The following is a 24,070-nucleotide window of genomic DNA, read 5'->3' as shown; positions in this document are numbered from 1 at the left end:
CAAGAAACGGATCATGGTGGGGGCTTGAAAACGTGAACAGGAAAGCACGGGTATGGGGGCTTCGTGCCACCTGCGGGGAGAGCGCTCGGGTCCTGGCTCCTCACAACCTGGTTCGCCTGTCCCGCCGGCGGCCCCGGGGCCCCGTGCAGCCCGCGACGGGCCCAGCTGGGACCCCGGCACCGCCGGCTCCCCCCCGGGCCTCACAGAGCAGCTGGGTGGGGTAAGTCTGAGACCCCGGTCGGCGGTGGGGCGGGGGCGCCACGCACCACATAGCGGGGGTCGTTGCGGGCCCACGAACATCGCCCTCGCCCCCCACGGGGCCCCGCGGGTACTGGCGCCGACCCTCAGCCGCGGGCGGCCCGGGGAGCGAGGGCTGAGAGAGGGAAGGAAGGGGAGGGGGCTGGGCGCGGCCGACGGAGGATCCAGAACGAGTCTACTCAACCTCGTCTTGGCTCCCGCCGGCGCCACCATGGAGACCGCCGTACCGCGCAGGTGCAAGCCCGCACGGCCCCCGCGGGGCACCGTAGTGCCCGGAAGGAAGGGCCGCTCCCCTCTGCCGCCCTCACCTGAAGCCACCGGCAGGTCCTGGCAAAGCAGGGGCGACGCAGCAAAGCCGGGAGCGGCGAGGCGCGCGGCATGCTGGGAAATGCGGTCCCTCGCGCGGGGACTTCTGGGAGTCGCAGTCTTTCCCGAGCTCCCCGCCGGCCGCGTGCGGGCACAAGCAGGTTCCTGGAGCGGCTGCGCGAGGGCTGTCCCCGCGCTGCGGGAGGACGGACCTGCCCTGGGCCTTTAAGGACAGGCACGACAAGCCGCTTGCGGGACGGTCGATTGGAGTAGCCGTGTGGGCCCGAGCGATCGATCGACCGTGGCGTTACGGCACGTGGACAGGCACGGTTTTCAGCCGCCCGCCGCCGACTGGGACCGCTCGCGGCCATGGCGCAACTGCAGGCCCGGTTTCTCACGGACAATCAGAAGTGAGTGCGGGGTCGCCGCGAGGGGCGGTCCCGCTCCCGCTCCCGGCGGGGCCCGAGTACGGGCAGGCGCCGCCAAGGGGCGGCCGGGTGTGGGAGCCGAGGTGGTATCTCTTTTGCCCTCGTCTCCCAGCCATAGGAGTCGCTTCATAAAACCCTAGAGCCGCCTCGATGCTGCTTACACACAGGCGCCTGCTGGTCCCTGCAGGACGTGTAGACGCCCAGTGGCCTGATGCTGTGTCCGCTGGGTCACGTCGGTGTGAGAGGCACTCCAGAAAATCATGGCAAAGGGTAGGGCAGGTCGTAGGGGCCACCTGAATATCAGCTTTGTTCACCACGGGGGTGATAGACTGGCGAAGAAAAGACATGTAACATGCAACTAATGAATTTGCTGCCTGCTTGTTGTGTGATTTTTGTCTGCGTGTCTGAAAAGTTCATCCTGATTTCTTTTCTCTGTAGGTACATAGTAGACAACGTCCCATTTTCTGTCCCTGCCGCCTCGGAAATCGCTGACCTCAGTAACATCATCAATAAATTGCTGGAAGCTAAAAATGGTATGTGCTTAGAAAGTAACTTACTAATTTGAGAAGACGTATATTCTTGTAGCTAGGAACATGCTGATGTATTCAGAATCTCTTCTTAAAAACCTGTACTGTAGAGCAGTGGTTTTTCACCTTTTTTATTTCTGGACCCTTGTTGAATCTCATGAGGTTCAACAAGGACAAGTGCAAAGTCCTGTATTTAGGACAGAAGAATCCCATATGCTGGTACAGGCTGGGGGCTGAGTGGCTGGGCAGCAGTTCTGCAGAAAAGGACCTGGGGGTTACAGTGGTCAGTAGTCTGAATGTGAGCCAAAAGAGGTGTGCCCTTGTTGCAAAGAAAGCTAATGGCATACTGGGCTGCATTGGTAGGAGCATTGCCAGCAGACTGAGGGAAGTGATTATTCTCCTATTCAGCACTGGTGAGGCCACATCTAGAGTACTATGTTTAGTTTTGGAGCCCCCACTACAGAAAGGATCTGGACAAATTGGAGAGTCCAGCAGAGGGTGACAAAAATGGTAAGGGGCCTGGGGAACGTGACTTACGAGAGAGACTGAGGGAACTGGAATTATTTAGTCTAGGGAAGAGAAGAGCAAGGGGATTTAATAGCAGTCTTCAACTGCCTGGTGGGGTGGGGTTCAAAAGAGGATGAAGCTAGATTGTTCTCATGGTGAACAATAACAGAACAAGGAGCAGCAGTCTCACATTGCAGCAAGGGAAGTTTAGGTTAGATATTAGGAAAAGTTTTCTTATTAGGAGGGTAGTAAAACTCTGGAACAGGTTACCCGGAGAGGTGATGGCAACTCCATCCTTGGCGGTTTTTAAAACCCACCTAGACAAAGCTTTGGCTGGGATGATCCTGTTGGGGATGGTCCTGCTTTGAACAGGGGCAGTGGCAATGCATAGCGGGTGCCCGTGTGCCCCATGATAGGCTATGCTCCCTGGTTAAGCAACAGGCAGGGAGGACCGGCAGGAGCACTGGTGCCCTCCCCCGTGAGCACTGGCTAAGGAGTGGGAGCATTGAATGAAACGCAGCTGCTTCCGGGAGCGCCATGGCCAGTTCGTGGTTGGCATGATTGGCCGTGGGGGCACCCTGACTCTGGTTGGTGAGATTGGCCACGGGTGGGGGGGGCGTATCCCTCTTCCCCCCCGGACTAAGGTGGCACCAGTTGCCCATGAGCAGTGGGCTGGACTAGATGATCTCTTGAGGTCCCTTCCATTGCTAATTTTCCATGATTCTATACCCCTTTGGAAATTTTGAATGGAAGTATGGACCCCTTTGTATTCTAAGCCTGGGTATTCAAATGCTTTTGATTACAGTAATCTTTTGAAAATTCCTTAAACATAGTCTGCAGACCCCCAGGGGTCTACTGACCACAAGTTGAAAACCACTGCTACAGAGATTTAAATTAGAAGGATCTGGATCTTACAACAGTTTATGCATATGAATAAAGTTAAGTATGCAAATAAGCCTTTGCAAGTTATATTAGATACGAATCAATAGTTATATCAAAGATCACCAAATTCCCTATAAATACTCATGAGGGAAAATAGTTGTCATTCCCGTATTTGTGTGACTATACCTGCCTTATGTGAAATGTAACAGTTTCTTGGTATTGTACAATGGTCATTGAAGATGTAGATCCTGCAAGGGTGTCCATGCAGATGAACCTTTGCTTCTGTGCAGAGTTTCACTTAAGCAAGTGGAACTGTGTGCATACAGAAGGGGCCAGTTGCACAGAACTGATCGTAGGTGGCATTGGGACAATCCAGAGTGTAAGACACACAGACAGTTCTGTCCTTCTTTATAGTCTGCAAGCTTTTGAGGCGGGGACTGTCTTCATTTTGTTAGTGGGGTCCTGATCTAGCGTTGGGGGCATATTCAAAATAAAACCAATAATGAAACTTTCTGAGGCATCAAATTAAAGGAGAGATGAGAAATGGAAACAAAAAATTCAGTTCCCTGCCTAAATAATAAAATCTTGCAATATGATTTGAAACTCGCCAGAGTTCAGCTGTGGTGTGCAAACAAACGGGATACAAGTTTCAGGGGCTGAATAACCCAAATTCCAGATACTAACTACTGAAATGTTTGAGCAGATGTGAATGGAAGTGGTCTTTCAAATAAGTACCTTTCCATCCAAAAATGGCTTTAAATTGTTTCTGGCCTCTGGAATTAAATGTGTGTGTTGTATTCTCCATTTACCCATAACATTTTGAAGGTGTGCATTAAATACTTAATGTTTAAAGCTAAGAGTTCTTCAGAGGCTACCCCTCCTGGTGGTGATTACCGCGGTCCTACCTGATGTTGATGAAGAGTAGCAGTAACAAACTCTAAAGACCTTAATGAATCACATTCGCTGCTGTATATCCAGGTGCATTTAGGGGACATGAGCAGGATTCCATGGACGTAACAATATAGAAGGCAAGATATGCTTTCTGAATCTGAGAGGAGTATCTTACCTTAAAACAGGGATCAGCAACCACTGGCACACGCACCAGAGTATGACATGTGAGGCCATTTTCCTTGGCGTGCCATAGCCGGCCTGGGCTCTGGGTAGCTGCCACCAGCCACAGAGCCCAGGCTGCTCGCAGAAGGCAGCTGGGAGGCTGCAAGCAGCCTGGGCTCTGCAGCAGGCGGCAGCTGTCCAGAACCTGGGCCAGCTGCAACTGGGAGGCTACAAACAGCTGTGCCACTCTCCACAGCCCTAGCACCAGGTCTGCAGCTGCAGTGGCTCCAGCACATGGCCAGGAAGGGACCCAAGGGCAGTGCAACCCTGGCACCACCCCTGCTGTCTGCCCGGAAGGACACGCGCAGCCACTGCTGCCACAGAGCTGGTGCTGCGGAGTTCAGCACAGCTGTTTACAGCCTGCCTGCCACCTGCTGTAGTTGCCCAGAGCCTGGGTTGGCTGTACCAGGCATCTGCTGCAAACTGCTGCACTGGGTTCCCTGACCCGGCTTTGTGCTGGTGGCAGCTGCACCTTGGGATGGACAGCAGGGGAGGGACCAGAGTTGTGCTGCCCCAGACCCTTTCCTGGCTGTGGACCCAGAGGCACACATGCAGCTACCACCATGGAGTTGGTACCAGGGCTATGGAGCCTGGTGCAGCTGTTTGCAGCCTGCCACAGCTGGCCCAGGCTTTGGGCACTGCAGCAGGTGGTTGGCAGGCTGCAAACATCTGTGCTAGACTCCAAAGCCTCGACACCAGCTGTGGCAGCGGCAGGTGCATGCACGCTTCACAGCACATGGTGAGAAAGGGGCCCAGGCAGAACAACCCTGGCCTCTCCCCTGCCATCCGCCCAGGAGCATATGTGCAGCCACTGCCAACAATGAGGATTGGGCCCCTCGCAGGCTTGGACTTCGGCACACCAAGCCAAGACATGGGTGGAGGTTTGGGTGTTTTTGGAACTCCTGCCAAAAACGTGGCCAACCCCTGCCTTATATAGTTTACTTTGATATGAACTTACAAAGATTTTGTGTATTTGGCAGTGATGGTGAAAAATGAACTATAATATAACAGGATTAAGAAATACAGCTTTGCTTTACAGCCCTCTTTCTTTGCCTTGATTTCTTATTACCACTTTATGTGGAACTACCAAAATGCTGCTTAAAATATTCTATGGATATTTGTTATAACACTTCTTCAGCACAGTTCTATCTGGAAAAAGAAGCTGGCTTTGCATTTAATTTAAATGAACTGTTGGCTTCATTTTCTAAAAATTGCCATTGCTGAATCCTTTTCTTGAGAGTATGAATTAAGTTATGAAATACTAAAACTTATTGTTTCTTTCTGTTTCTTCAGAGAACCACAAATATGTGGAATTTGACTTCCTTATCAAAGGCCAATTCCTGCGTATGTCATTGGTCAAACACATAGAACTGGAAAACATTTTAACAGTAAGTCATGCTCACTTTCTCTGGACCTCGCTCTAGGACAACAGCATTTCAAAGATTCTAGGTAGTTTACTTGATTCAATTCAGGTTTCAAAGGTAAACAAGATGAAAGTTGAAAATTGCTACTCTAATATGTAAAGGTAACCTGATTCTGAATGTTCTGTGTATTTTCCTTTCTTAGTATTCTTTCACTTCTGCAGGAATACAGATTATTTCCCATTTTTTCCTTCTGATGTGCTTGCAGTTCATAAGAATCTAGTTCTGCAGACAAGGATGTCTATAATTTTACTCATCTTAGTCATTGATTTCAGTGGGACTGCTTCCCGAGTAAAGTTACCCTCACCTTTAAATATTTGTAGAATTGGCCCCTTAAGGCATGTCTACACATGCATTTGATCTGGGATCAGTTTACTTGGGAGTAAACTACTCATAAGTAAATGTTCCTGGGCAGGGAAGTGGGAGCAGATTGTGCTAATGGCAACAAACTGCTCCCATTTCTTGGGACCCTCCAGTGGGCCCCTGCTGCCACCAGGAGGAGCTCTAGGCTCCCTCTGGGTGCTAGCCAAGGGGCTGGCAGGGAGCACCAGGCCAGAAGACATCTTTCTCCTGCCCGGACTGGGACATTACATGAAGCTGCCTGCTGCTGGGGCAGGGACAATGTCCTCCTAGGCCTGGCTCCCTGATCAGGGGCAGGGGACTTAGAAAAAGCTGCAGTGGGGGCAGGTCCCAGCTGTCTGCCCCAATCCACTGGTGGGGCAGCAGGCTGGGATCTACCCCACCCCTGAAGCTCTTTCCAAGACCCATGCCTCGTTCATCTGATCAGGGCACTGGGCTGAAACCTGGCCCTAACCAAGAAAATTCCCAGCCCCCCACCCCACATGTGGGGTGGAGGCTGGGGAGCTTGTTCCCTGCTTAGCTCTATGGGCATGGGTGAAGCTTGGTGGATAACAGGCTGGGGAGCTTGTTCCCCACTCAGCTTCACGAGTGTGGAACTGGGTGGGGAACAGGCTGGGCAGCAAGCTCCCTAGTGTGTTCCTTGCCCAGCTCCTCACTCATAGAGCTAAGTGGGGAACAGAGTGGGGGGCATGGAGTTCCCAACTGGCAGAGCAAAGGAACATAGTCCCTGCCCAGGGTTTGGTGGTGGAGCCCACCCCAGCATCAGGCGGCTCCCAGGGGCAGGGAGCAATCTCCTGCCCCCTGGTGGCCAGCTGAATGGGAATAGATTCACTCCTGGTCAGGCAACTACACAAGCCCTACTGCACCATTACTAATCGCAAGTAAATTTGCTACTTGCATTTGCAGGTAGTTAATTTACTCTTGATTAGTGAGGTCCTGATGTATTGCTGTTATCTTCTTGATGTTCAGTTGTGCATATTTTTGTCTGTCATGGAGTCAGGGTTGCCTATAATCCCATTTATAGTAGTAACTCCAATGTTGTGCCAGAGAAGAGGCTTACATCTATATGGAGGGCAGGATGCTTGTATAGTTAAGATCTTTGGCTGATCAGTTGGACTATATTTTTGCTGCTGAAACAACAGAAAAAAGAAAAACAAGTCCCCCAAACTGACCATATTTTTGTCTTTGAGAGTTTAGGAGGAAGTGGTAGAAATTGAGTATGTGGAGAAGTACACGGCACCTCAACCTGAAGAGTGCATGTTCCATGACGACTGGATTAGTTCTGTGGAAGCTACTGAAGAATGGTATCAGCCAGTCTTACATTTCCACTTTTTGTCCTGTTCTCAGTAACTGATGCTATAGTTCTGTTTATTGGTACCTTCTCCGTCTCCCATTTCTGCCTTTTTTTTTTTTTTTTTTTTTAAAACAGGTATTTCTGCCTGTCAGGTTTAGACATCGTATGGCTGGGAAAGTAGCTGAAGTCTGAATAGCTCTTTACCTTGAGGGCGCATCTACATGTTGCTGTGACTCCATGCTTTAGTACTTCCTTTTAGAAGTAGTTATATTAAAGTACTTCCTCTTGGAAGTACTAAAGCATGGTGCAGCATGGGTGGTTACTGTGCTGTGTGCATGGTTAAGCCTCTGCATTGCTGTAGCAGTGCAGTACACCCAGAGAGCACATCACTAAGTTGCTGTAGGGTGACATGTAAACGTGCCCTAAAAATAGCTTTAACCCAAGTGGAAAATTACCATGATTAGGAGAGGATGAGCCAGTATTGATTGTATACATTAATATTAATAAATGCTACTCAGTTTTTTTGTTTCTTTAAACTTATTAATTAAACCATATTTCAAATATAATGTCTATGTAATGATGACAAATATAATTACTGACACCTCGCCTGAAGTACTTTTAAAAAAAATTCAGAAGAAGAATGTAACCATGCCAATATTATTTCCAGATCTTATATTCACTGTTGACTGTGAATCCTTTGTTAATTAGAAAAACTCAAAGCACTTTCAAACCATTAATCATAAGATATTATCAAAGTATTAATAAATAATTTTATAATAATTGGGCTTGACCTAGATATAAAGCTTCAGAATTTCATATACAAGATATTCAGTATTCATACTTATCTCTCTCTTCTTTCTTTTTTCCTTTATTTTTAGTCTGCATGTTTTAATGCTGTCCTTAATAGGAAGGTATAAGCTCTATTATTGAATAAAATGTCTTTTTTTTTTTGTGTTTGCAAACAAGCCTTTTTGCATTCAACGGGGACAAAGATTGCTATCGAGCTATTTTTCTTTATTCACATTTTTAATCGGTTATTGGTTAATATTGTCTGAGATCCTCACAGAAAAAAATGTCCTCTGAAGCAGCATTAGCTGCAAAGATAAACATGTTTCACCTTTTATATCCTGCAGGATTTTAACTGGCTCTTATGATCACACTGCTCGAATATGGTCTCTAGAAGGAAAACCCATCATGACTATTGCTGGGCACACAGAAGTTGTGAAAGATGTGGCATGGGTCAAAAAAGGTCAGTACATCACCTTCTGATTTGGAGAGAGATTAGATTAACATTTATCAAAACAAAACAACCACCCCGCTACCACTCCCCGCCCCCCCCCCAAAAAAAAACCCAAACAAACCCTTGATACTTATAGTTATTGTAAGTACTGTGTCATAAGCAGAGATCTGGGTTTTCAGTTTCCAGCACAAAAAACCACCAATGATTTTTTTTTTTTTCCTCTCAACTGAGAAACGTACACATTTTCCATTTTAACAGGGAAACACATGAATTTTCTACTTTTGTAAAGACCCCTCTGCAGGCTGGCAGAGTCCTGTCTACAAGCGGCTGAGGAGAGCAGGAGGAGGGTGGTCAGTTAGGGGGTGCCATGTGCATGCTCACATATGCACATGGCAGGTGGGGGTGGAATTGAGGACCCCATAGGCAGGGAGGGAAGGAGCTGGGCAGGGCTGGGGATGCTGCCCTGCCTAGGCAGTGCATGAGGCTTGGGGTCTGGGGCTAGAATGTGCAGCCACAGGTCCCACAGGGAGTGGGATGGGGCTGTCGGCCTCTTGTCCGGAGGGCCAGGGGCTGGCTCCCTGCCACTGAATGCATTTCCAAAGGGGGCTATGGGGGTATGTGCCCCCAGATATGTTCACAGGGCAGGGGTGGGCTCCCCATCCTGCTGCCCTGCTCCTGGGGCCTCCATGGCCCAGTGGGTGGGACCCTCCACAGCAGGGCTAGACAGGAAAGCTCTGTGCCACTGCTGCAAGCCCCACACCACCATAGCAAGGTGTCTCTGGCCCTCCTGGCAGCAGCAGAGGTGGTGGCATGGAGTTGCGCCCCTTGCTACCAGGTGGGCAGGGGGCGCCTCTCCATGGCAGCATTGGGCTTATGATGGGAGCACCAAGCTTCCCTGCCCTGCTCTGCCATGATGCACTGGGTCTTACCTGCTGGGCCACACAGGCCCCAGGGGGAGGGCAGCAGGGCAGGGAGCTCAAGCCTGCAGCCTGCATCCACTTCCCACCACGGGCTCTGCTCCAGCCTTAATACCCATGGAGGAGGGGGAAGGGGAGCTGAGCCCTGTGCTCTGCTCCACCGCAGCAGCTGCCGCCTCCCACAGGCAACAGCCAGGGCTTGGGCGCTGCTGTAAAGGGCTGCAGACCTGGGTCCCTGGCCCCAATAGCTCCTGGCAGTTGGGAGCCCCCTCTGGCAGGGCTGAGGACTGTGGGTGGGCAGTGAGGGGCACCAGCAGGGCTAGGGGCTGTGGCTTGGGAGTGAGGGACCTAGACCTACATCCTGGTGAGCGAAGGGGGCAGGGGGAGCTCTGATTTTTTTTTTTTTTTTTTCCCCCCCATGATTAAAAAAAACCCCCAAAATCAAATACCAAAATGTATAGTTACTTAGAATTTATTTTACTGTAGTGATTGAGGCACTGTGACAGGCTTCCAAATTGCTTTAAAATTGTAAATATATCAATAAACATTGTGTTTAATTGATACCTATATATATATATATATATATATATATAGTGGTGTTTCATTTTAATTATGGATTTTAAGTTTTTTTAATCTGAGAACTTGCAATTCTCTCTTAAAAAAAAAAAAAAACACAGAGAATTTGCAGTTTTTAAACTGAGAAAACCCTGGTCATAAGTTAGAAACTGAATAATCACCTCATTAATGAAATCCCTTTATGAAGTCAAAAGCCATATTTTTAAAAATGATCATATATGCTAATAATTGTTTAACTGTTTAAATACTGCTAAAAATTAACTTTGGGCACTTTTCATGGTATTTACAAATTTAGAGTCTTACATGAGGTCATTTCTATACATTCTGTAAAAGAGTTTTTTAAAAAGACTGCTGTAAGTGGATTTATATAGGAGTATTTGTTTTCTTCCTTCCTCAGATAGTTTGTCATGCCTGCTACTTAGTGCCTCTATGGACCAAACTATCCTGCTATGGGAGTGGAATATAGAAAGGAACAAAGTGCGAGCCCTTCACTGCTGCAGAGGACATGCTGGAAGTGTTGACTCTATAGCTGTTGACTGCACAAGAACAAAAGTAGGTCACTAACTCAAAGACCTTCCCCTGCAAATAACTTACGTGTTATGTGTAGATTGTATACATATACACTTTCTTATTCTCTGCATACATATTGATCATTGTGCATTATCAAGGATTGGAAATGCATGGTGTTAGTACATGTCTGTGCATTAATAGGAGATACCAAGACTTTTATAAATTAGTGATAACATAGCATTTGATGTAAAAGTGTGCTATATGGGAAAGACTCGCATAGTTCTCAGTATTGCACCCACAACCTGAAGGTAGCTTCAGATATTGACACTACGTTATTGAGCTACACAGTTAATTTGGCTTTTAGGAGTAGAGCTGTGCAAAATATTTTCAGTGTATAGTATTTTTGTTAGAAAATACATGTTTTGTTGTACTGGAATTATTTGTTAATTTTTCCCAAATTTTACTAAATGGATTCAGATGGGAAAAGTTTTTCACAAAACTGGGAGGAAACGAAGACCATTCATCTTATCCACTAGTTATAGCACTCTACTTTGTCTGTAGGAGTTTTGGGTTAAATTTTCTCTTCTGGCTGAGGAGAATTGAACCCACCTCCCAAACAAGTGTCCTAACCACCAGGCTCCAATATTCCGGATTAGCAGAGCTCTCACTGTCTCTGTTGCGACTCACTGCTCTATTATGCCAATAATTCAAATACCTGGATTTCAGCTTTAATCCCATAAATCTGTATCTCACTTTTAACCTGAGTGTCCTAACCACCAGGCCAGGGAAACACTCACCCTGACTCACTGCTTATTGCAGGGGTGGGCAAAATGCTGCCCGCCAGGCCATTCTATCCAGCCTGTGGGGCCCCTAAAAAATTAATAAAATTAATATTTATCTGCCCCTGGCTGCCTATCATGTGGCCCTTGATGGGTTGCCAAAACTCAGTAAGTGGCCCTCTTCCCAAAATAATTGCCCACTCCTGGCTTTTTGGGAAATAAGGTATACAAATTGGAGAAGCTCAAACAGGAGGCATGGTGGAACACCCATATCAGAATATTTCCTATCCAAGTGGTTTGGATACAGACCTGAAAGATATAATGAAACATTGGTTCAAACTGCACCACTTTCTTTCCTTGGAGTTTGTGGGGATTCACTAAAATGAATGTAACATTTAGGTCAATTGAAGTGAAGTCTTATTCAGGTTTTGTTTCTGCAAAAAAAAAGTTACATCTAGTCCAATCTGAACCAAAGTGTTTGTGCTTTTTGATTTGGCAGCCAATCCAAAAAATGAACTAATTGCACAGCCTTATTTAGGAGTGAGAAGAGAAGAGTCCAGGACAACTCATCCATTTTTTGATTCATTGTACAATAAAATGTATGGGTGAACATTTTGTGGCAAGATTACTTCCTATGGCTTCTGAGAGCTAGTTGGATTTTTATTTTTTTTTTAATAAACATTTCTATTTATCTAGTTCTGCAGTGGATCTTGGGATAAGATGTTAAAAATCTGGTCTGCAGGTAAGATTTATTACTAAACCTTCTCTGGAATTCTTGCCATCTTGAATTGTAAAATAATTCTGAAAGTTCTGTAAAAACTGAAAGTGAATATTTTACTTTTTTTTTTAAATTAACAAATCTAAGTGAAAATTTCAGTTTCTTTCAGGGGAGTTATATAAAGATCCCTAGCTCTTTAAAATACGATACAACCAGTTATTCAGTTACACCAGAAAGTCATATTTTCAAATGCTACAGCTTGTATATAACTTTCATTTAGAATGTAAGAGATGCCTGGTTTTGTATTTAACTTTAGTTATTGTAGTTTAGTTGCTTCTGAGCTGTTTTGAGGATTAATTAAGATCTGTCAACAGCCCCAGTAAATCTGAGGCCCCAATTCTGGAAACTCTTATGCATTTGCTTAAGTTTACTATTGTGAAAGTTAGGTTAATGCAGAAAGAACAGAATGAGTTAAAAAAAACTACCCCTTTCAGCCATTTTGCATTGGATTGTCTAGCCTCCCCTTCCTGACAGTTTTGCAAAAAATGAAGACACATTCTGGGACCTGTTCCTTGTCCATATGGTTTCTCTCCATATGCTGATTCCTAACATATCAGTAGTATGATGTTTTGAGTTTATATTTGCAACAAACTGTTAACCATAATAACAAATAGATAACTAGTAAAATGAAATCACTGAATCTTAATTTGACAAATGTACCATGACAAGAGAGGTATCTCTTGCAATGTGGGGAGAGAATTGCAAGAGGGATATTTGTGCAAGGTAGTAAGCATTTACCAGATATTAGGTCGATGTGTTCCAGGACTGAGTACTGTGCTCAGCTGTGTCTAAACCAAGAAGTTCCCTATTTTCTAACCCAGCAAAATGCCCTGGCATGATTACTTTGTATATATGCATTTCTTTTCTCAAGATAAAACAGTTGACTTCAAACACATTCTGGACTCTAATATTTTTACAGAATGATAGCTAGAAAAAAGTGGAGCTTGCAGAGTTCAACCAAAAGCTATATGTGAAATTCATAGGAGTTTATTAGAGATACAACAACATATCAATCACATATTGGATCGGTACCAGTAACAGGAAAACTAACATTATTGCCAATTGGCGTTTTTGGGCTGGTGTAGCCGATAATGTCACTGATAAATGCCGCCTGCATGCACGCAGCTGCACACGTACATATGGCCACAAATGCAGCTGGGCAGCTTGAAGTGCAGCATCCAGCTGGTAAGTCTGTGGGGGGAAGGGGCTTCGGAGGAAGTGGGGCAAGGGTAGGTGATGCCCAACCAGGGCAGTGAATGTAACCCTGCTGGGAGCAGGACCGAGCTGCAGGAGACTTGTCTGGAACCTGTGGGGGGAGGGTGGGGCAGGAGAGCTCCAGCCTCTTTGTGGGGGAAGGGGGGGTTGGGCCAGGGCTGTGCTCAGGGCAGACAGGAGTGGGGCAACAGTGCTAGGAAGGATGGCTACAGGGTGGACTATAGCCACCCCAAAATTCCCTGTAGCCACCCCTCCCAGCTCCTCCATCCAGCCCTTGGCCCTGAGCCTACAGTGGGCAGCCCACCCTCACCCCAAGCACAAATCTGAGGGAGCACATGCCCTGCATACCTCACCCACACTCCGTGGATGAGTCGTTTACACCTCTGTCCTATGCCCTGCCCTAGGGTTGCATTCGCCATCCTGGCTGGGCAGCGCCTGCCCCAGCCCCCACCCCGCTCTGTCCCTCATCGTGGAGGCCTTGATCTGTACCCCCCCCCACATGCCCCTTTCCCTCCACAGACTTACCAGCTGGATGCTGCTATCCAAGCTGCCTGCTGCATTCCTGTAAATCGGCTATCAGATCGGTATTGGCTGATATGGCCATCAGTATTGACCAAGAAAATCTTTACTGGTGGCTCCCCTCATTTTAATAATTTATTTGCTGCTTTTCCTGCAGTAGTGGACATTTGGTCACCTTAAACAGATTATGGCTTTAATCCATGTAAAGATGTCACGGTCTAGCCAAACAGCATGCTGTCTTAAACACTCATCTGAGTACTAGTTGGATGTATATACACACTACAGCAAAAGCTCTGTTATCTTGCATCCCCCAGGAATGGGGGATGCTGGTTAATCAGATATGCCAGTTAAATATGCACCATCTGGTGCGCTCCCTGGCATCAGTGTGCCAAGGGACAGGGAATGGGGCTCCACACAGGCTGCTTTGCTGGGTCATGGGCCGAAGAAGTAGTGAAGTGAAGAAAAAGAAGAACTCATCTCATGGCGGTGAAACCAGAAGTGGGACTTCTGGTTTTGCTTTTGCCACGTCCCTCAGATGCCAGTTAGTGGAGCTTTTCAGTTGATAAAGTGCCCAATAACATGGCTTTTGCTGTAGTTACTCTGAGGTAGAAGGTTGGGGATTTACTGCACATTAGCTGTTACGTAATAACTGTGTGCATTCTTTTGCTTTTCATTGGGCATGTCTACACATGCCCCGACAGTGCAGTTACTACTGCACTGACATTTAGTACTTGCTTTAGGAAGTACTGTATAACAACACATAACAGCTGCTACTGTGCTGTCCCAGCAGTGCACAGTTATTTTTAGCAACTACGTTGCTGTAGCTGTGCACTATAGCAAGGCAGCTCATCACTACAGCGACGTAACGTCAGTGTCATGGTTTGTGCCCACCAATGCTACGTTGCCATAGCATATTGCTATAGCAACATAGTATCACGTGTAGATGTACCCATTGAGGACTAAGCTACTCAAGTTTAGCTTCTGTCTACCACAGTGGGAACATGCACACAGGTAGTTACCATAAAGCATCTGATGTTTTGTAAAGTCTAATCTGTTTTTTACCTCCTGATAATTTGTTCATGTGCGCATGTCCTTAGCTATCATGTGGCTCATAGCTGCCTACAGCTGTTTTCTTTTTTTATTTCCCCATCCATTCCCAAAATATTTTTGACACATTTTAGCATTTAATCAGCTTGTATAGTCTTGCAGTTATTACTTCTCCTTTCCTAATCTTTCATTTGCATCCTGAATTGTGAGAGAATAATCTCAGTAAGCTGATCCTCTCTCAGAAATAAAAGATACTTATCCAGGTTCCCTACTCCAACTGACTGTCACTGTTTCTTTTCATAATACCGGTTTATATTTATTTAGCCTGTAACTTTAAACGTGTGTCTGCTGTCTGTTTGTGTACTTTCAACTTTAAAATAGTGAGCATGCAATATAGGATGGATGTACTGTGAGTTTTTCTATGAGGAAGGATAACTTTATTCAGCTGGGACTTTGGAAAGGTCACAATCCATTTGTTTTAAGTGCACCGTGTGTAAAGCAACAATACTAATCTAGGAGTATTGAACATAAATACATTCAAGTTTGGAGGGCTAGTGAATTCTGTGGGCATTGGGACACATCACAGCTTAGATAAAAAAAGTTGTCCAGCTTGATTTATTAAAGCTCTGGGATTTGTTTCTGTCATAGTACCTACAGATGAAGAGGATGAAATGGAAGAAGCAACAAACAGACCAAGAAAGAAGCAGAAAACTGAACAACTTGGACTAACAAGGGTATGGTTAAGTTAGAAGTTGCATGGACATTCAGTTCAAAAGCATGGCATTGGCAGTTTCTGTCTTTGCTAAATGTATCTGAAGAAAAGTTTTTGTTGGAATCTCTGCAACTGCATTTACATTAACATTAATGAAATAATGGGCTTTTCTCCTTCAACTAATCCAGATTTTTTCTCATCCTTAATTTATAGACTCCCATAGCAACCCTCTCTGGTCATACAGAAGCCATCTCCTCTGTGCTGTGGTCAGATGCTGAAGAAATTTGCAGTGGATCATGGGACCACACAATTAAGATATGGGATGTTGAAACAGGAGGTCTCAGATCAACTTTGGTGAGATACAGTATCCAATGCATGAAGCTGATAGGTTTTTTTGACAAATTCCTGTCTGCCGTAACTCAGATTAGATGAAGAACTTTTTACAAGGATGAAGTTGGTCCTATTTCATAGCCGAATTTTTCTTATGCAGACAGGAAATAAAGTGTTTAACTCTATCTCCTACTCACCGCTATGTCGGCGTCTCGCATCTGGGAGCTCTGACAGACACATCAGACTGTGGGATCCCCGCAGTAAAGGTAAGCTGAAGGAACACTGACATCCTGCATTCTCTAATTTGTCTCATTTAATTTGTTTCAAGAGATGCACATTTAAGTTTTGATATTGAATGTAGTAGGGTTTTCTAAGCATGAATACCATTTAGCTAAAATACGACAGGAACAATGAAGGCTGGGGAAAGCTGTATGAACGAGGGTCTGCTATGTACCATAATCTATAGTCATGGGAGCATGCTTGTATTGAGTGGTGAGAAACCATCATTCCTTCCCTGCTGACCAGAGTAGAAGCTTGTACTTGCTTGGTTTTTCCGATTATTTATGCTCTTTGTCTTTTGGTCCATGCTTTTTTCATTTCTTAGAAATTACCTTGGAAAATTAATCTAATCTTTCTTTTATATTATTTTCCCCCCTATTTAATCTTAGAAGTTATCTAAATAACAGCTGTGAAACCTAAAGTTACTATTTATAAAATAAATGCAGCTGTCTTGCTGGCACGTCTGAGTCTTTCAGTAGGAGGGACCTTTCTTAGAAGTGCAGGCGTAGCTGATCCCATATCTATCCATTTTTAGATTTCTTACAGAGTCTCATAAGGTTGCCAGTCATTGCGATTCAGGATATAGACTGAGATTACCATATTCATTTCATAGACAGGAATTCTATTTAGTTTATACAAATATAGGCCAGATTTAAACATTATTTAGAGATAAGACTCTCTTATCCCAGTCCTGATACTTTGAGTTGTTCATTACTTTTCAAAGAAATCCTTCAAAAGTGAAGATAATCTCTGTATAATAATAACAACATGATGAGAGTTTTGGTTTCTTGTTCTCTCTATAGGAGCTTATATTGCTTTTATGTCTTCGTTTTAATATCTCTGGCTTTCTGAAAAGTTCATGTGGAATGCTAGAAGCAAAAATAATTACCCCAAACCCATATACGTTAACTTTTACTATCTTGCTGTATCTTGTTAGGACCATAAACTGACCTGTTGTAGAAATCTAAAGTCGGGGTTGACAGAATTTCTGTTTCTCTGTCCAGATGGCTCCTTGGTTCTCCTCTCTCTGACCTCTCACACTGGTTGGGTCATGTCTGTTAAGTGGTCCCCAACACATGAGCAACAGCTGATCTCAGGTTCTCTAGACAACGTTGTCAAGCTGTGGGACACAAGGAGGTAAAAAACGTTGACACATTCACAGATGACCCTTGCAGGTTCAAGTACTTTAATATACATTGAAAATATATTGGGCAGCTAAGTGGAGATTCTCCTGGAGTTTATGAAATGCCTAAAGCAATGGGAGAACAGGTGTATAGTGGAGGGCAAGATGCACTTCTCTCTTGTGCATGCCAAATCTGTCTTGCCGTTCTTATCAGGTGTCTAATCTTCCAACACAGGATTTTTATGACAATAAAAATTGAATTAATGAGACTTGCAGGGAGGTTTCATGAACAAAATTGCTATTAGGTTTGAGAATCAGGGAATCAATGTTGCTATTCCAACAAAATTTTTTAGGAATAAAACATGCTCTCTCTCTTCACTTCAGGAAGAGCTTAACATTACATGCAGTTTGACTTGCTCCACGTAATAGACGTTTCATGAGACTTGTCTCCAAGGAGAGGTTGGTTTGTATCTTGAGATGTGGAGAAGTGAGAGGTCTAAATTAAGCTTGAAAGGGGAAGTGTCAAAGGGAACAAAATAGCCTATGTTTTGAGTGCATAATCAAGTCTTTTATTTTAAAAAAGCTGTGTACCTTAATCTCATTTAACTAGTTACAGGCAGGTGAAAATATTTCTGCATTTCCATGTAGGGGTGGTGATAAAAACTCACAGTAATTTGCGTTGTGTTAGAGGTGGTGTCTCAGACTTCATAGACCTGCCTGTATGTGTCTGCTGTTCATGTTACCATATGTGTCTCCAAATAACAGTTCCCAGTAAAGACTTTTCAGATCTCAAATGGTGCTCTACTTCACTTGTATCTAACTGGGGTAGTTAGCCACCATAGAACTATTGCCAATTTTTCCACAGTGAGCTGAGCTTTCAACTTTTTAGGGTGATGCAGTAGCAACAGGACTTGTTCATCCAAAGAACAGATAACTTTCTTCTCCTTTTTCTCCCCAGTGAATATAATTCTCAAGTATTGCATAAAAGCTAGTTATTCAAAATCCTTGGTAAGAAAGAAACGTGGGTTAAGTGTTTGTTCCTGGCTTCCATTTTGAGAAGAAACAAGGCGATAATATCACTACTCAGAGCCTCTTGAGAAATGGCCCTCTTATTCCACAATTCCTCCAGGCTCCCAGAAGGCTGTTCAGAATTTCCTGTGAGCCACTACTTTAGATAAGTGTTGAGAACCCAGAAAGCAGTTCAGCTTTATAATGGTGAAATACAAAGACAGAATACACATGGGATGAAACTGGAAACAAATTGTTTTGTACTGACTGCATCGCTGGCATCTTATCCCTATGGTCGGTCAATTATTTAGTTTTCTTGTGCAGACACAATCTTCTACAGATATGAGATAGCATCTGGAACAGCTGACTTGTGAATTTTGTGGTTGAATAACCTGCACATGACTGACTTTTTACAACTAATTTCTGTGGAAAAACAATTATTGTTTAAATGTCTACTCTTTTAATAGCATCCTAGTAATTTTCTGTGAGAAAAACAACTTAATATATTATAAACTATTCTATACATGATATAGATTTATGAAAAGAATTAAGATGCTAAATTATCTTTTTATCTAAAATGCCATATTATCTAATTATCAGTTGCAAGGCTCCTCTCTATGACTTGGCTGCTCATGAAGACAAGGTTTTGTGTGTGGATTGGACTGAAGCTGGGGTAAGAACTTAAGGAACAGGACTTTATTCCTTTTAAGAGCGCATGTGTTCTGGGTGTGAAATGTACTAATTATAAGGCTGATATTTAATTTTAAATTAGGCAGTTAAAATGTATTTTTTTAACTGGGAACATACACCTATGTGTGCTGGCCCATACTTTCCTCTCTCTTATGAGGGATAGAAGAGAATTGAGAGAGCCTTACTTGTATAATGATGGTCTAGGAATGGACAGTATGTGCTGCTTTTACATAACCATTTTTCCCCTACATCACTACCATATGGTTCCCTTTCTCCTCTCTATGGAATAATGTGGGAGATCTGCCAAAACATTAGTAGGACAAAGCCAAGAAACGGTAGAAAAGCAGCAGCCGTTCACAATGATATGTCTGATGATGAAAATGTATTACCTTGAAGCACTGTTTGCTACTCTGGAGACTATGGAGGCTGCCAAGACTCATCCGTATATAGCACCCTTACTAAGAGCTCTACCCCTTCTGTGGAACATTGTCAGGCATGTGAAGGTGGAAGAAAAGCTCATCCTCTGGCCTGAACTTTATGGCAGGGTTCCTGTGTGCATTTCTATATAGCCAATACAGACAAAAGAAATTCTTTGCCACAGTTTCAATGGCCTCATCCATTGGAGAGTAAGTTGTGGCAAACCAATACAGATTTAGAAAATGTTTACATAAGCTACGTCTTTCCTTAATTACTTTCAATAGGAAGGTAAGGTGTAGACCATTATTTATGCTGTTGACCCATTTAAATTGGAAGGGGAGAGGGTTGTCACTTGTGTATATACAACCATTGTTCATTACTCCTCACATTCAATTTCAGAGGAAGGACATAACCAGTTAATATTATTTTTACATAAAAAGCTCCCATGTTGTTCAGATACCAAAACTCAATTTGCCATAACTTCTTTTTTCATACTACAGTTGCTGTTAAGTGGAGGAGCAGACAACAAGCTATATTCCTACAGATATTCAGCAGCAACCTCTGATGTTGGAGCATGAAAATGGATGACAGGAAAATTTTAAAGGGTACTTTGCAGAACTCTCAAGCTTTTGGAAGTCCCCAGGTAACAATCTACAGAACGGCATCTGAAAGAAAGTAGCCTTCTAGAAGACTCTTCATCTATTTTGTATCTGACAGCAATCGTTTCTATCTTTTGTATTTGTGGTATAGTAACCTGTATGCATATTTATAATAGAAAAAGGGGAGCAAAACAACCTCACACTTAGCTTGTTTTAGTTTTAGATTAGTTATTTTTCTTGCTTTTTGGCAGGCTTACAAATTTGAATTAAGACTAGACTAAAGAGGACTATTTAAAGAAAGTGGAGTTAGTTAAAAGTAATGTTTTATTGAGACCTAGAGATGTACTGTTCACTGGACTAAATTATTTTGTATCTGTTCACCTGTTTTTCTTTAATAAATCTTTTATCTAAAAGTTGAGCATATTAGGGTCTGAACTCAAGTAGGAAGTGAGCTTCCACAATACCATTTTTCTTCAGTAGTAATGGAGGTGCTTGCAATGCAAATGGTGATAGCCTTATAAGAACAGTTCACTGTAGATTTTATTGGAAGATGGAATATGCACTAAGTACATATTTTTCAAGAAACATCACTGACTTTTATTGCAAAACATGGTAAAGTTAGCCCATTTAAAATACTATATAGTACTATATCTAATGGAATATTTTACCGCTATTGAACTTGATGTAATATGTCTCAATAGTGGGGTGGGGCTCCACTCCAAAATGAAGATTTAAAGAATAGCTGACATAATGACTATAGAGGAATGGTTTAATCACATACATTTATTAAAACTATCTTTTTATAGCTAGAGAATTGGTAGGAATTTCTCAAAAATTAACCTTATATGTTACTTTAGACTATAATATGGTATCGTCTGAGGACTATTATTTATAAATACTCAGAACCCAACATGTTTAGCCATCACCAAAGAATCTCAGTAATAGGATACAAATTCAGCATAATTCTGCTGTAAAAAAGGGCAAGTTAAATGGTTACTCCTGTCCTTTACCATATTTTGAGACCAGCTAACTACAACCTATATGGGGGATATTTCTTTGCATTTTACATGCTGTAAGTATGTAGAGCTAACTAACTAGAGTTTGCATAACAACAACTTCATGTTAGAAGTTGGAGAAGCACTCACTCATTTTCTGGGAAAAGAGAGTATAAAAATTATCACAAAGCTTTAATTTCTTACAAAATCAATTAAAGATCCATTTTCTATGCTGCTGGAATTACTTCCAGTACAAGGTCTGAGTGGACAACCTTGCGCTGTTAGGGTGTTGGACAGAACGCATTATAAACCAACCTGTCACCTTTAAGTCCTTCCCAAGTATTTTTATATAACATACTAAGCTTAAAATATTAAGTAAATTAAGTACTAGGTTTGGAGGTCATTCATTGAAATGTAGCCTCTCCCCTGTAGTTGAGTGTAAAATTCTGAATAAACTTTAATCAGGTTACAGGTCATGAACGAGGCTGATTATACCAACCTAACATGAGAGGAAACAGAAAGGATCCAGGGGGAGATCTCTGAACTGTCAGCTGTGCAGCTGGGATGAACAATGGGAGCTCCTCTACTTTTTAACAATAGGGACATAGGTATAATTAGTAGTGTAGGTGCAACTCCCAGTTCTTTTCTTCAACTTATTTTCCATTTGCTTCATGATATCCATTTCACTCTGTTCTACAGCAGCAGCCTTACCCTATAGTTTAGTACAGCCAGCAATTATATTCTTCCTTACTTTCCCCTAAATTAGAAAATACTGTCATTTTACTTCTAATGATATCTGATATCTAAGTTTACTCCGAAAACTGGAACTAGCAAACATATGTAGTGCTAATTCATGAGCTACTGAGTAGGTTTATTTTTATTTTGTATATCCCATACAGAAAGTGCTGTTCTTCTGTGAGATCCATGGAACTAATCAGAATTTAACATATGTTGTTAACAGATTCCTTCCCACTCTGCTATAAAAATATATTATTTCACACTTGTAGATTAGAGATTTTCAGTCATCACATTTGTTCCAAATATGTTCTGGCAATAATCAGTGATCTTCAAATAATTTAAGCAAAAGATTAAATTATTTGAAGATGATTAAGGGAAGGAGAATAAAGAGAGAATTTAGCTACAAAGTTTGTTTATTTTTAACAATTTAAAAATGTGTTAGCACCTTTGTGCCAAGACTTCTTGTAATCCTTACTCAGCCCAAGATAACTAATTTGTGTCTTGACTGAGTACAAATTGGACTTTTTAGGGGATAGAAGGAGAAAAAAAGAAGAATCAAGGATCCGTTTATTTTCATTATTCTTCAGGACCCTTCATGACATCATATCTGTGATGCCTAGTGTTCTAGCACTAGTAATTAGAAGGACTTTATTTTTTTAAACTTTTTATTATAACTTGGAAGAAGAGTTTGATATTTGATGATATACTGACAAGGATATTGTAACTGCTGTCAGATTCAATAAACTAATATATTCTAGCTGTGACCCATTAGAGGCAAATAATATTTGAAAAAAGATATTTTGTCACCAAAAAAATATTTAGTCACATCATTATATCTATTACTATGTTTTACTCAAAGCAGTTGCTGAGAGCTGTGTTCCAACACCAGCTTATTAAAAAGTGGTTACATTACCAACTGATGTGTATTTTGTGTTGCCACTCTGAGCGAACTCCAGTTTTACTTTCCATTTATTTTTGTAACTGGCAAACAAGTACCATAACTACACAGTTTAAAAGACCAGCCTATCTGCTTAAGACATAGATGCACAAAAATAAGATTGAAAATTTTTTTACATTAACCTCTTCTTTTAAGGTTAAAAAAAGAATATTTAGAAAGTTGCCCAAGGCCTATGGTACTAAGAAATGTTAGTTTCATGGAAACTTGAAAAATGTAAAATTCTAATTAAAATGTTTTAAAAAGCTGGTTATCCCTTCTTAATACCAGAACCCATATATGGCATTTTGTCTGTTATTTCCAGTAGCAATGTTTGCCAAACTTGTCTTCTGTTTAGGAGGAAGATATCAGGCAGCCCTAAATGCATGTTAAACTATGTCTCTAGGTGTGCTGAGAGCTTTGCTTTGCTAATTTCCATTGGCACCAAATGTCAACTCTGATGTTTAAAGAAAGAAAAACAAATCTAATAGCTGTTGAGAGTAGAGCTGTGGTATTAACGTCAAACTCTGCATTCCTCCAACCTCAGTTATTACATGTTTAAGGCACTAAGACAAAATCACTTGCCTGCTACAGTCGCATTGCTGGAATAACCTGATGAAGTTGTAAGAAGTCAATCGTGTGTTAATTTTAAAAAGTTCTAATTGAAATTATCTAGTTTGGCTTCAGAAGATGATGGCCTGTGATCCATTGCATCAATTAATGTCACCAGTATTAAATGTAACTAAGATTTTAGTAACTTGCATATTTCACAGTAGATGGGTGGTATGACAGAAAAGCTTTAAAGTCCCTGGCAGACATCCATTTAATGGTGCAATGGGAACTGATCCCTAATTGCAACAAACATGCATTCTGCCATGCCATGTATGCATGACAAGCCATGTGATCCCAGTTGTATCCTTTCTACTTGCTAGGGCAAGCAGAGCTGGGGCTCTAACTGCTCCAGCAAGTTCAAAGCATGTGGGGGGAACTGATCCCCCTGTGCAGCAAATTCATAGGCAGGCCCCTGTAGCCCAACATAGGAATGTTTGGATGCCAAGCTTTGAGCTTCCATGCAATGAACTTAACGGGCTTTTCCTTTGCCTGGCACTTGCAGACCCCTGGGTAGCTCCCATTGGAGAGTCTGTTGGCATGGAGACAAGGCTGTTCCCCGACTCCTGTGCCAGCAATCAGCTGATAGTTAGAGAGGTGTTGGGATGACTTGGGGCAGCCTAGGCACCACACATTCCATTTAAGGAACCATGCAAATCATCCACAGAGATGTTCTGCATAACGTGTGGAACATCTCTTGGCTAGTTTTTTCTTATATTGCCAATAATTGACTGAACGTGTGGTAGGGTTACTGTTTATAGCGTACTTAATACATTAACCACACTATAAATTTAACACTTAACAGGGTCCTAAAGCTAGTAAAACATGGTATAAGGCAGGGGTGCTCAACCCCCCAGCCTGTAGGCCAGATTTGGCCCTCAGAGGCATGCCATCCAGTCTGCAGCACTCCCCATGGATCCAGCAATTTGGCAGTGGAAGGCACACACAGGCCTGATCCT

At 43.1% G+C, this 24,070-nt stretch overlaps 2 protein-coding genes across 5 annotated transcripts in view; one reads left to right on the top strand and one right to left on the bottom strand.

Annotated features, from left to right (window-relative positions):
* The window catches only part of CARF (calcium responsive transcription factor), a 59,541-nt gene extending 58,860 nt beyond the window's left edge, over positions 1-681 (bottom strand). For 2 of the 4 annotated variants that reach the window (XM_090044771.1, XM_090044775.1), the window contains exon 1: positions 443-537. The gene's annotated coding sequence lies outside the window, so the exon portion shown is untranslated. Of the gene's footprint in view, positions 1-266; positions 418-442; positions 538-566 lie in introns of those variants that run through there. The other 2 variants (XM_090044773.1, XM_090044774.1) reach the window with 2 other exon arrangements.
* Positions 682-757: 76 nt separating this feature from the next.
* On the top strand, positions 758-22,801 carry WDR12 (WD repeat domain 12). The gene is made up of 13 exons (XM_090044776.1): positions 758-974; positions 1,431-1,525; positions 5,315-5,409; positions 7,000-7,106; positions 8,230-8,345; positions 10,227-10,381; positions 11,815-11,860; positions 15,326-15,411; positions 15,603-15,743; positions 15,880-15,985; positions 17,003-17,135; positions 18,730-18,802; positions 19,737-22,801. The coding sequence occupies exons 1-13, from the start codon at positions 934-936 to the stop codon at positions 19,812-19,814; spliced, it is 1,272 nt and encodes a 423-aa protein (XP_089900902.1). The 5' UTR covers positions 758-933; the 3' UTR covers positions 19,815-22,801.
* Positions 22,802-24,070: the final 1,269 nt, after the last annotated feature.

The sequence above is a fragment of the Crocodylus siamensis genome, chromosome 4, assembly GCF_052110815.1.
Source record: "Crocodylus siamensis isolate JL-2025a chromosome 4, ASM5211081v1, whole genome shotgun sequence".
In the NCBI taxonomy this organism is placed as follows: Eukaryota; Metazoa; Chordata; order Crocodylia; family Crocodylidae; genus Crocodylus; species Crocodylus siamensis.
This window is presented reverse-complemented; position numbering and strand designations above follow the sequence as displayed.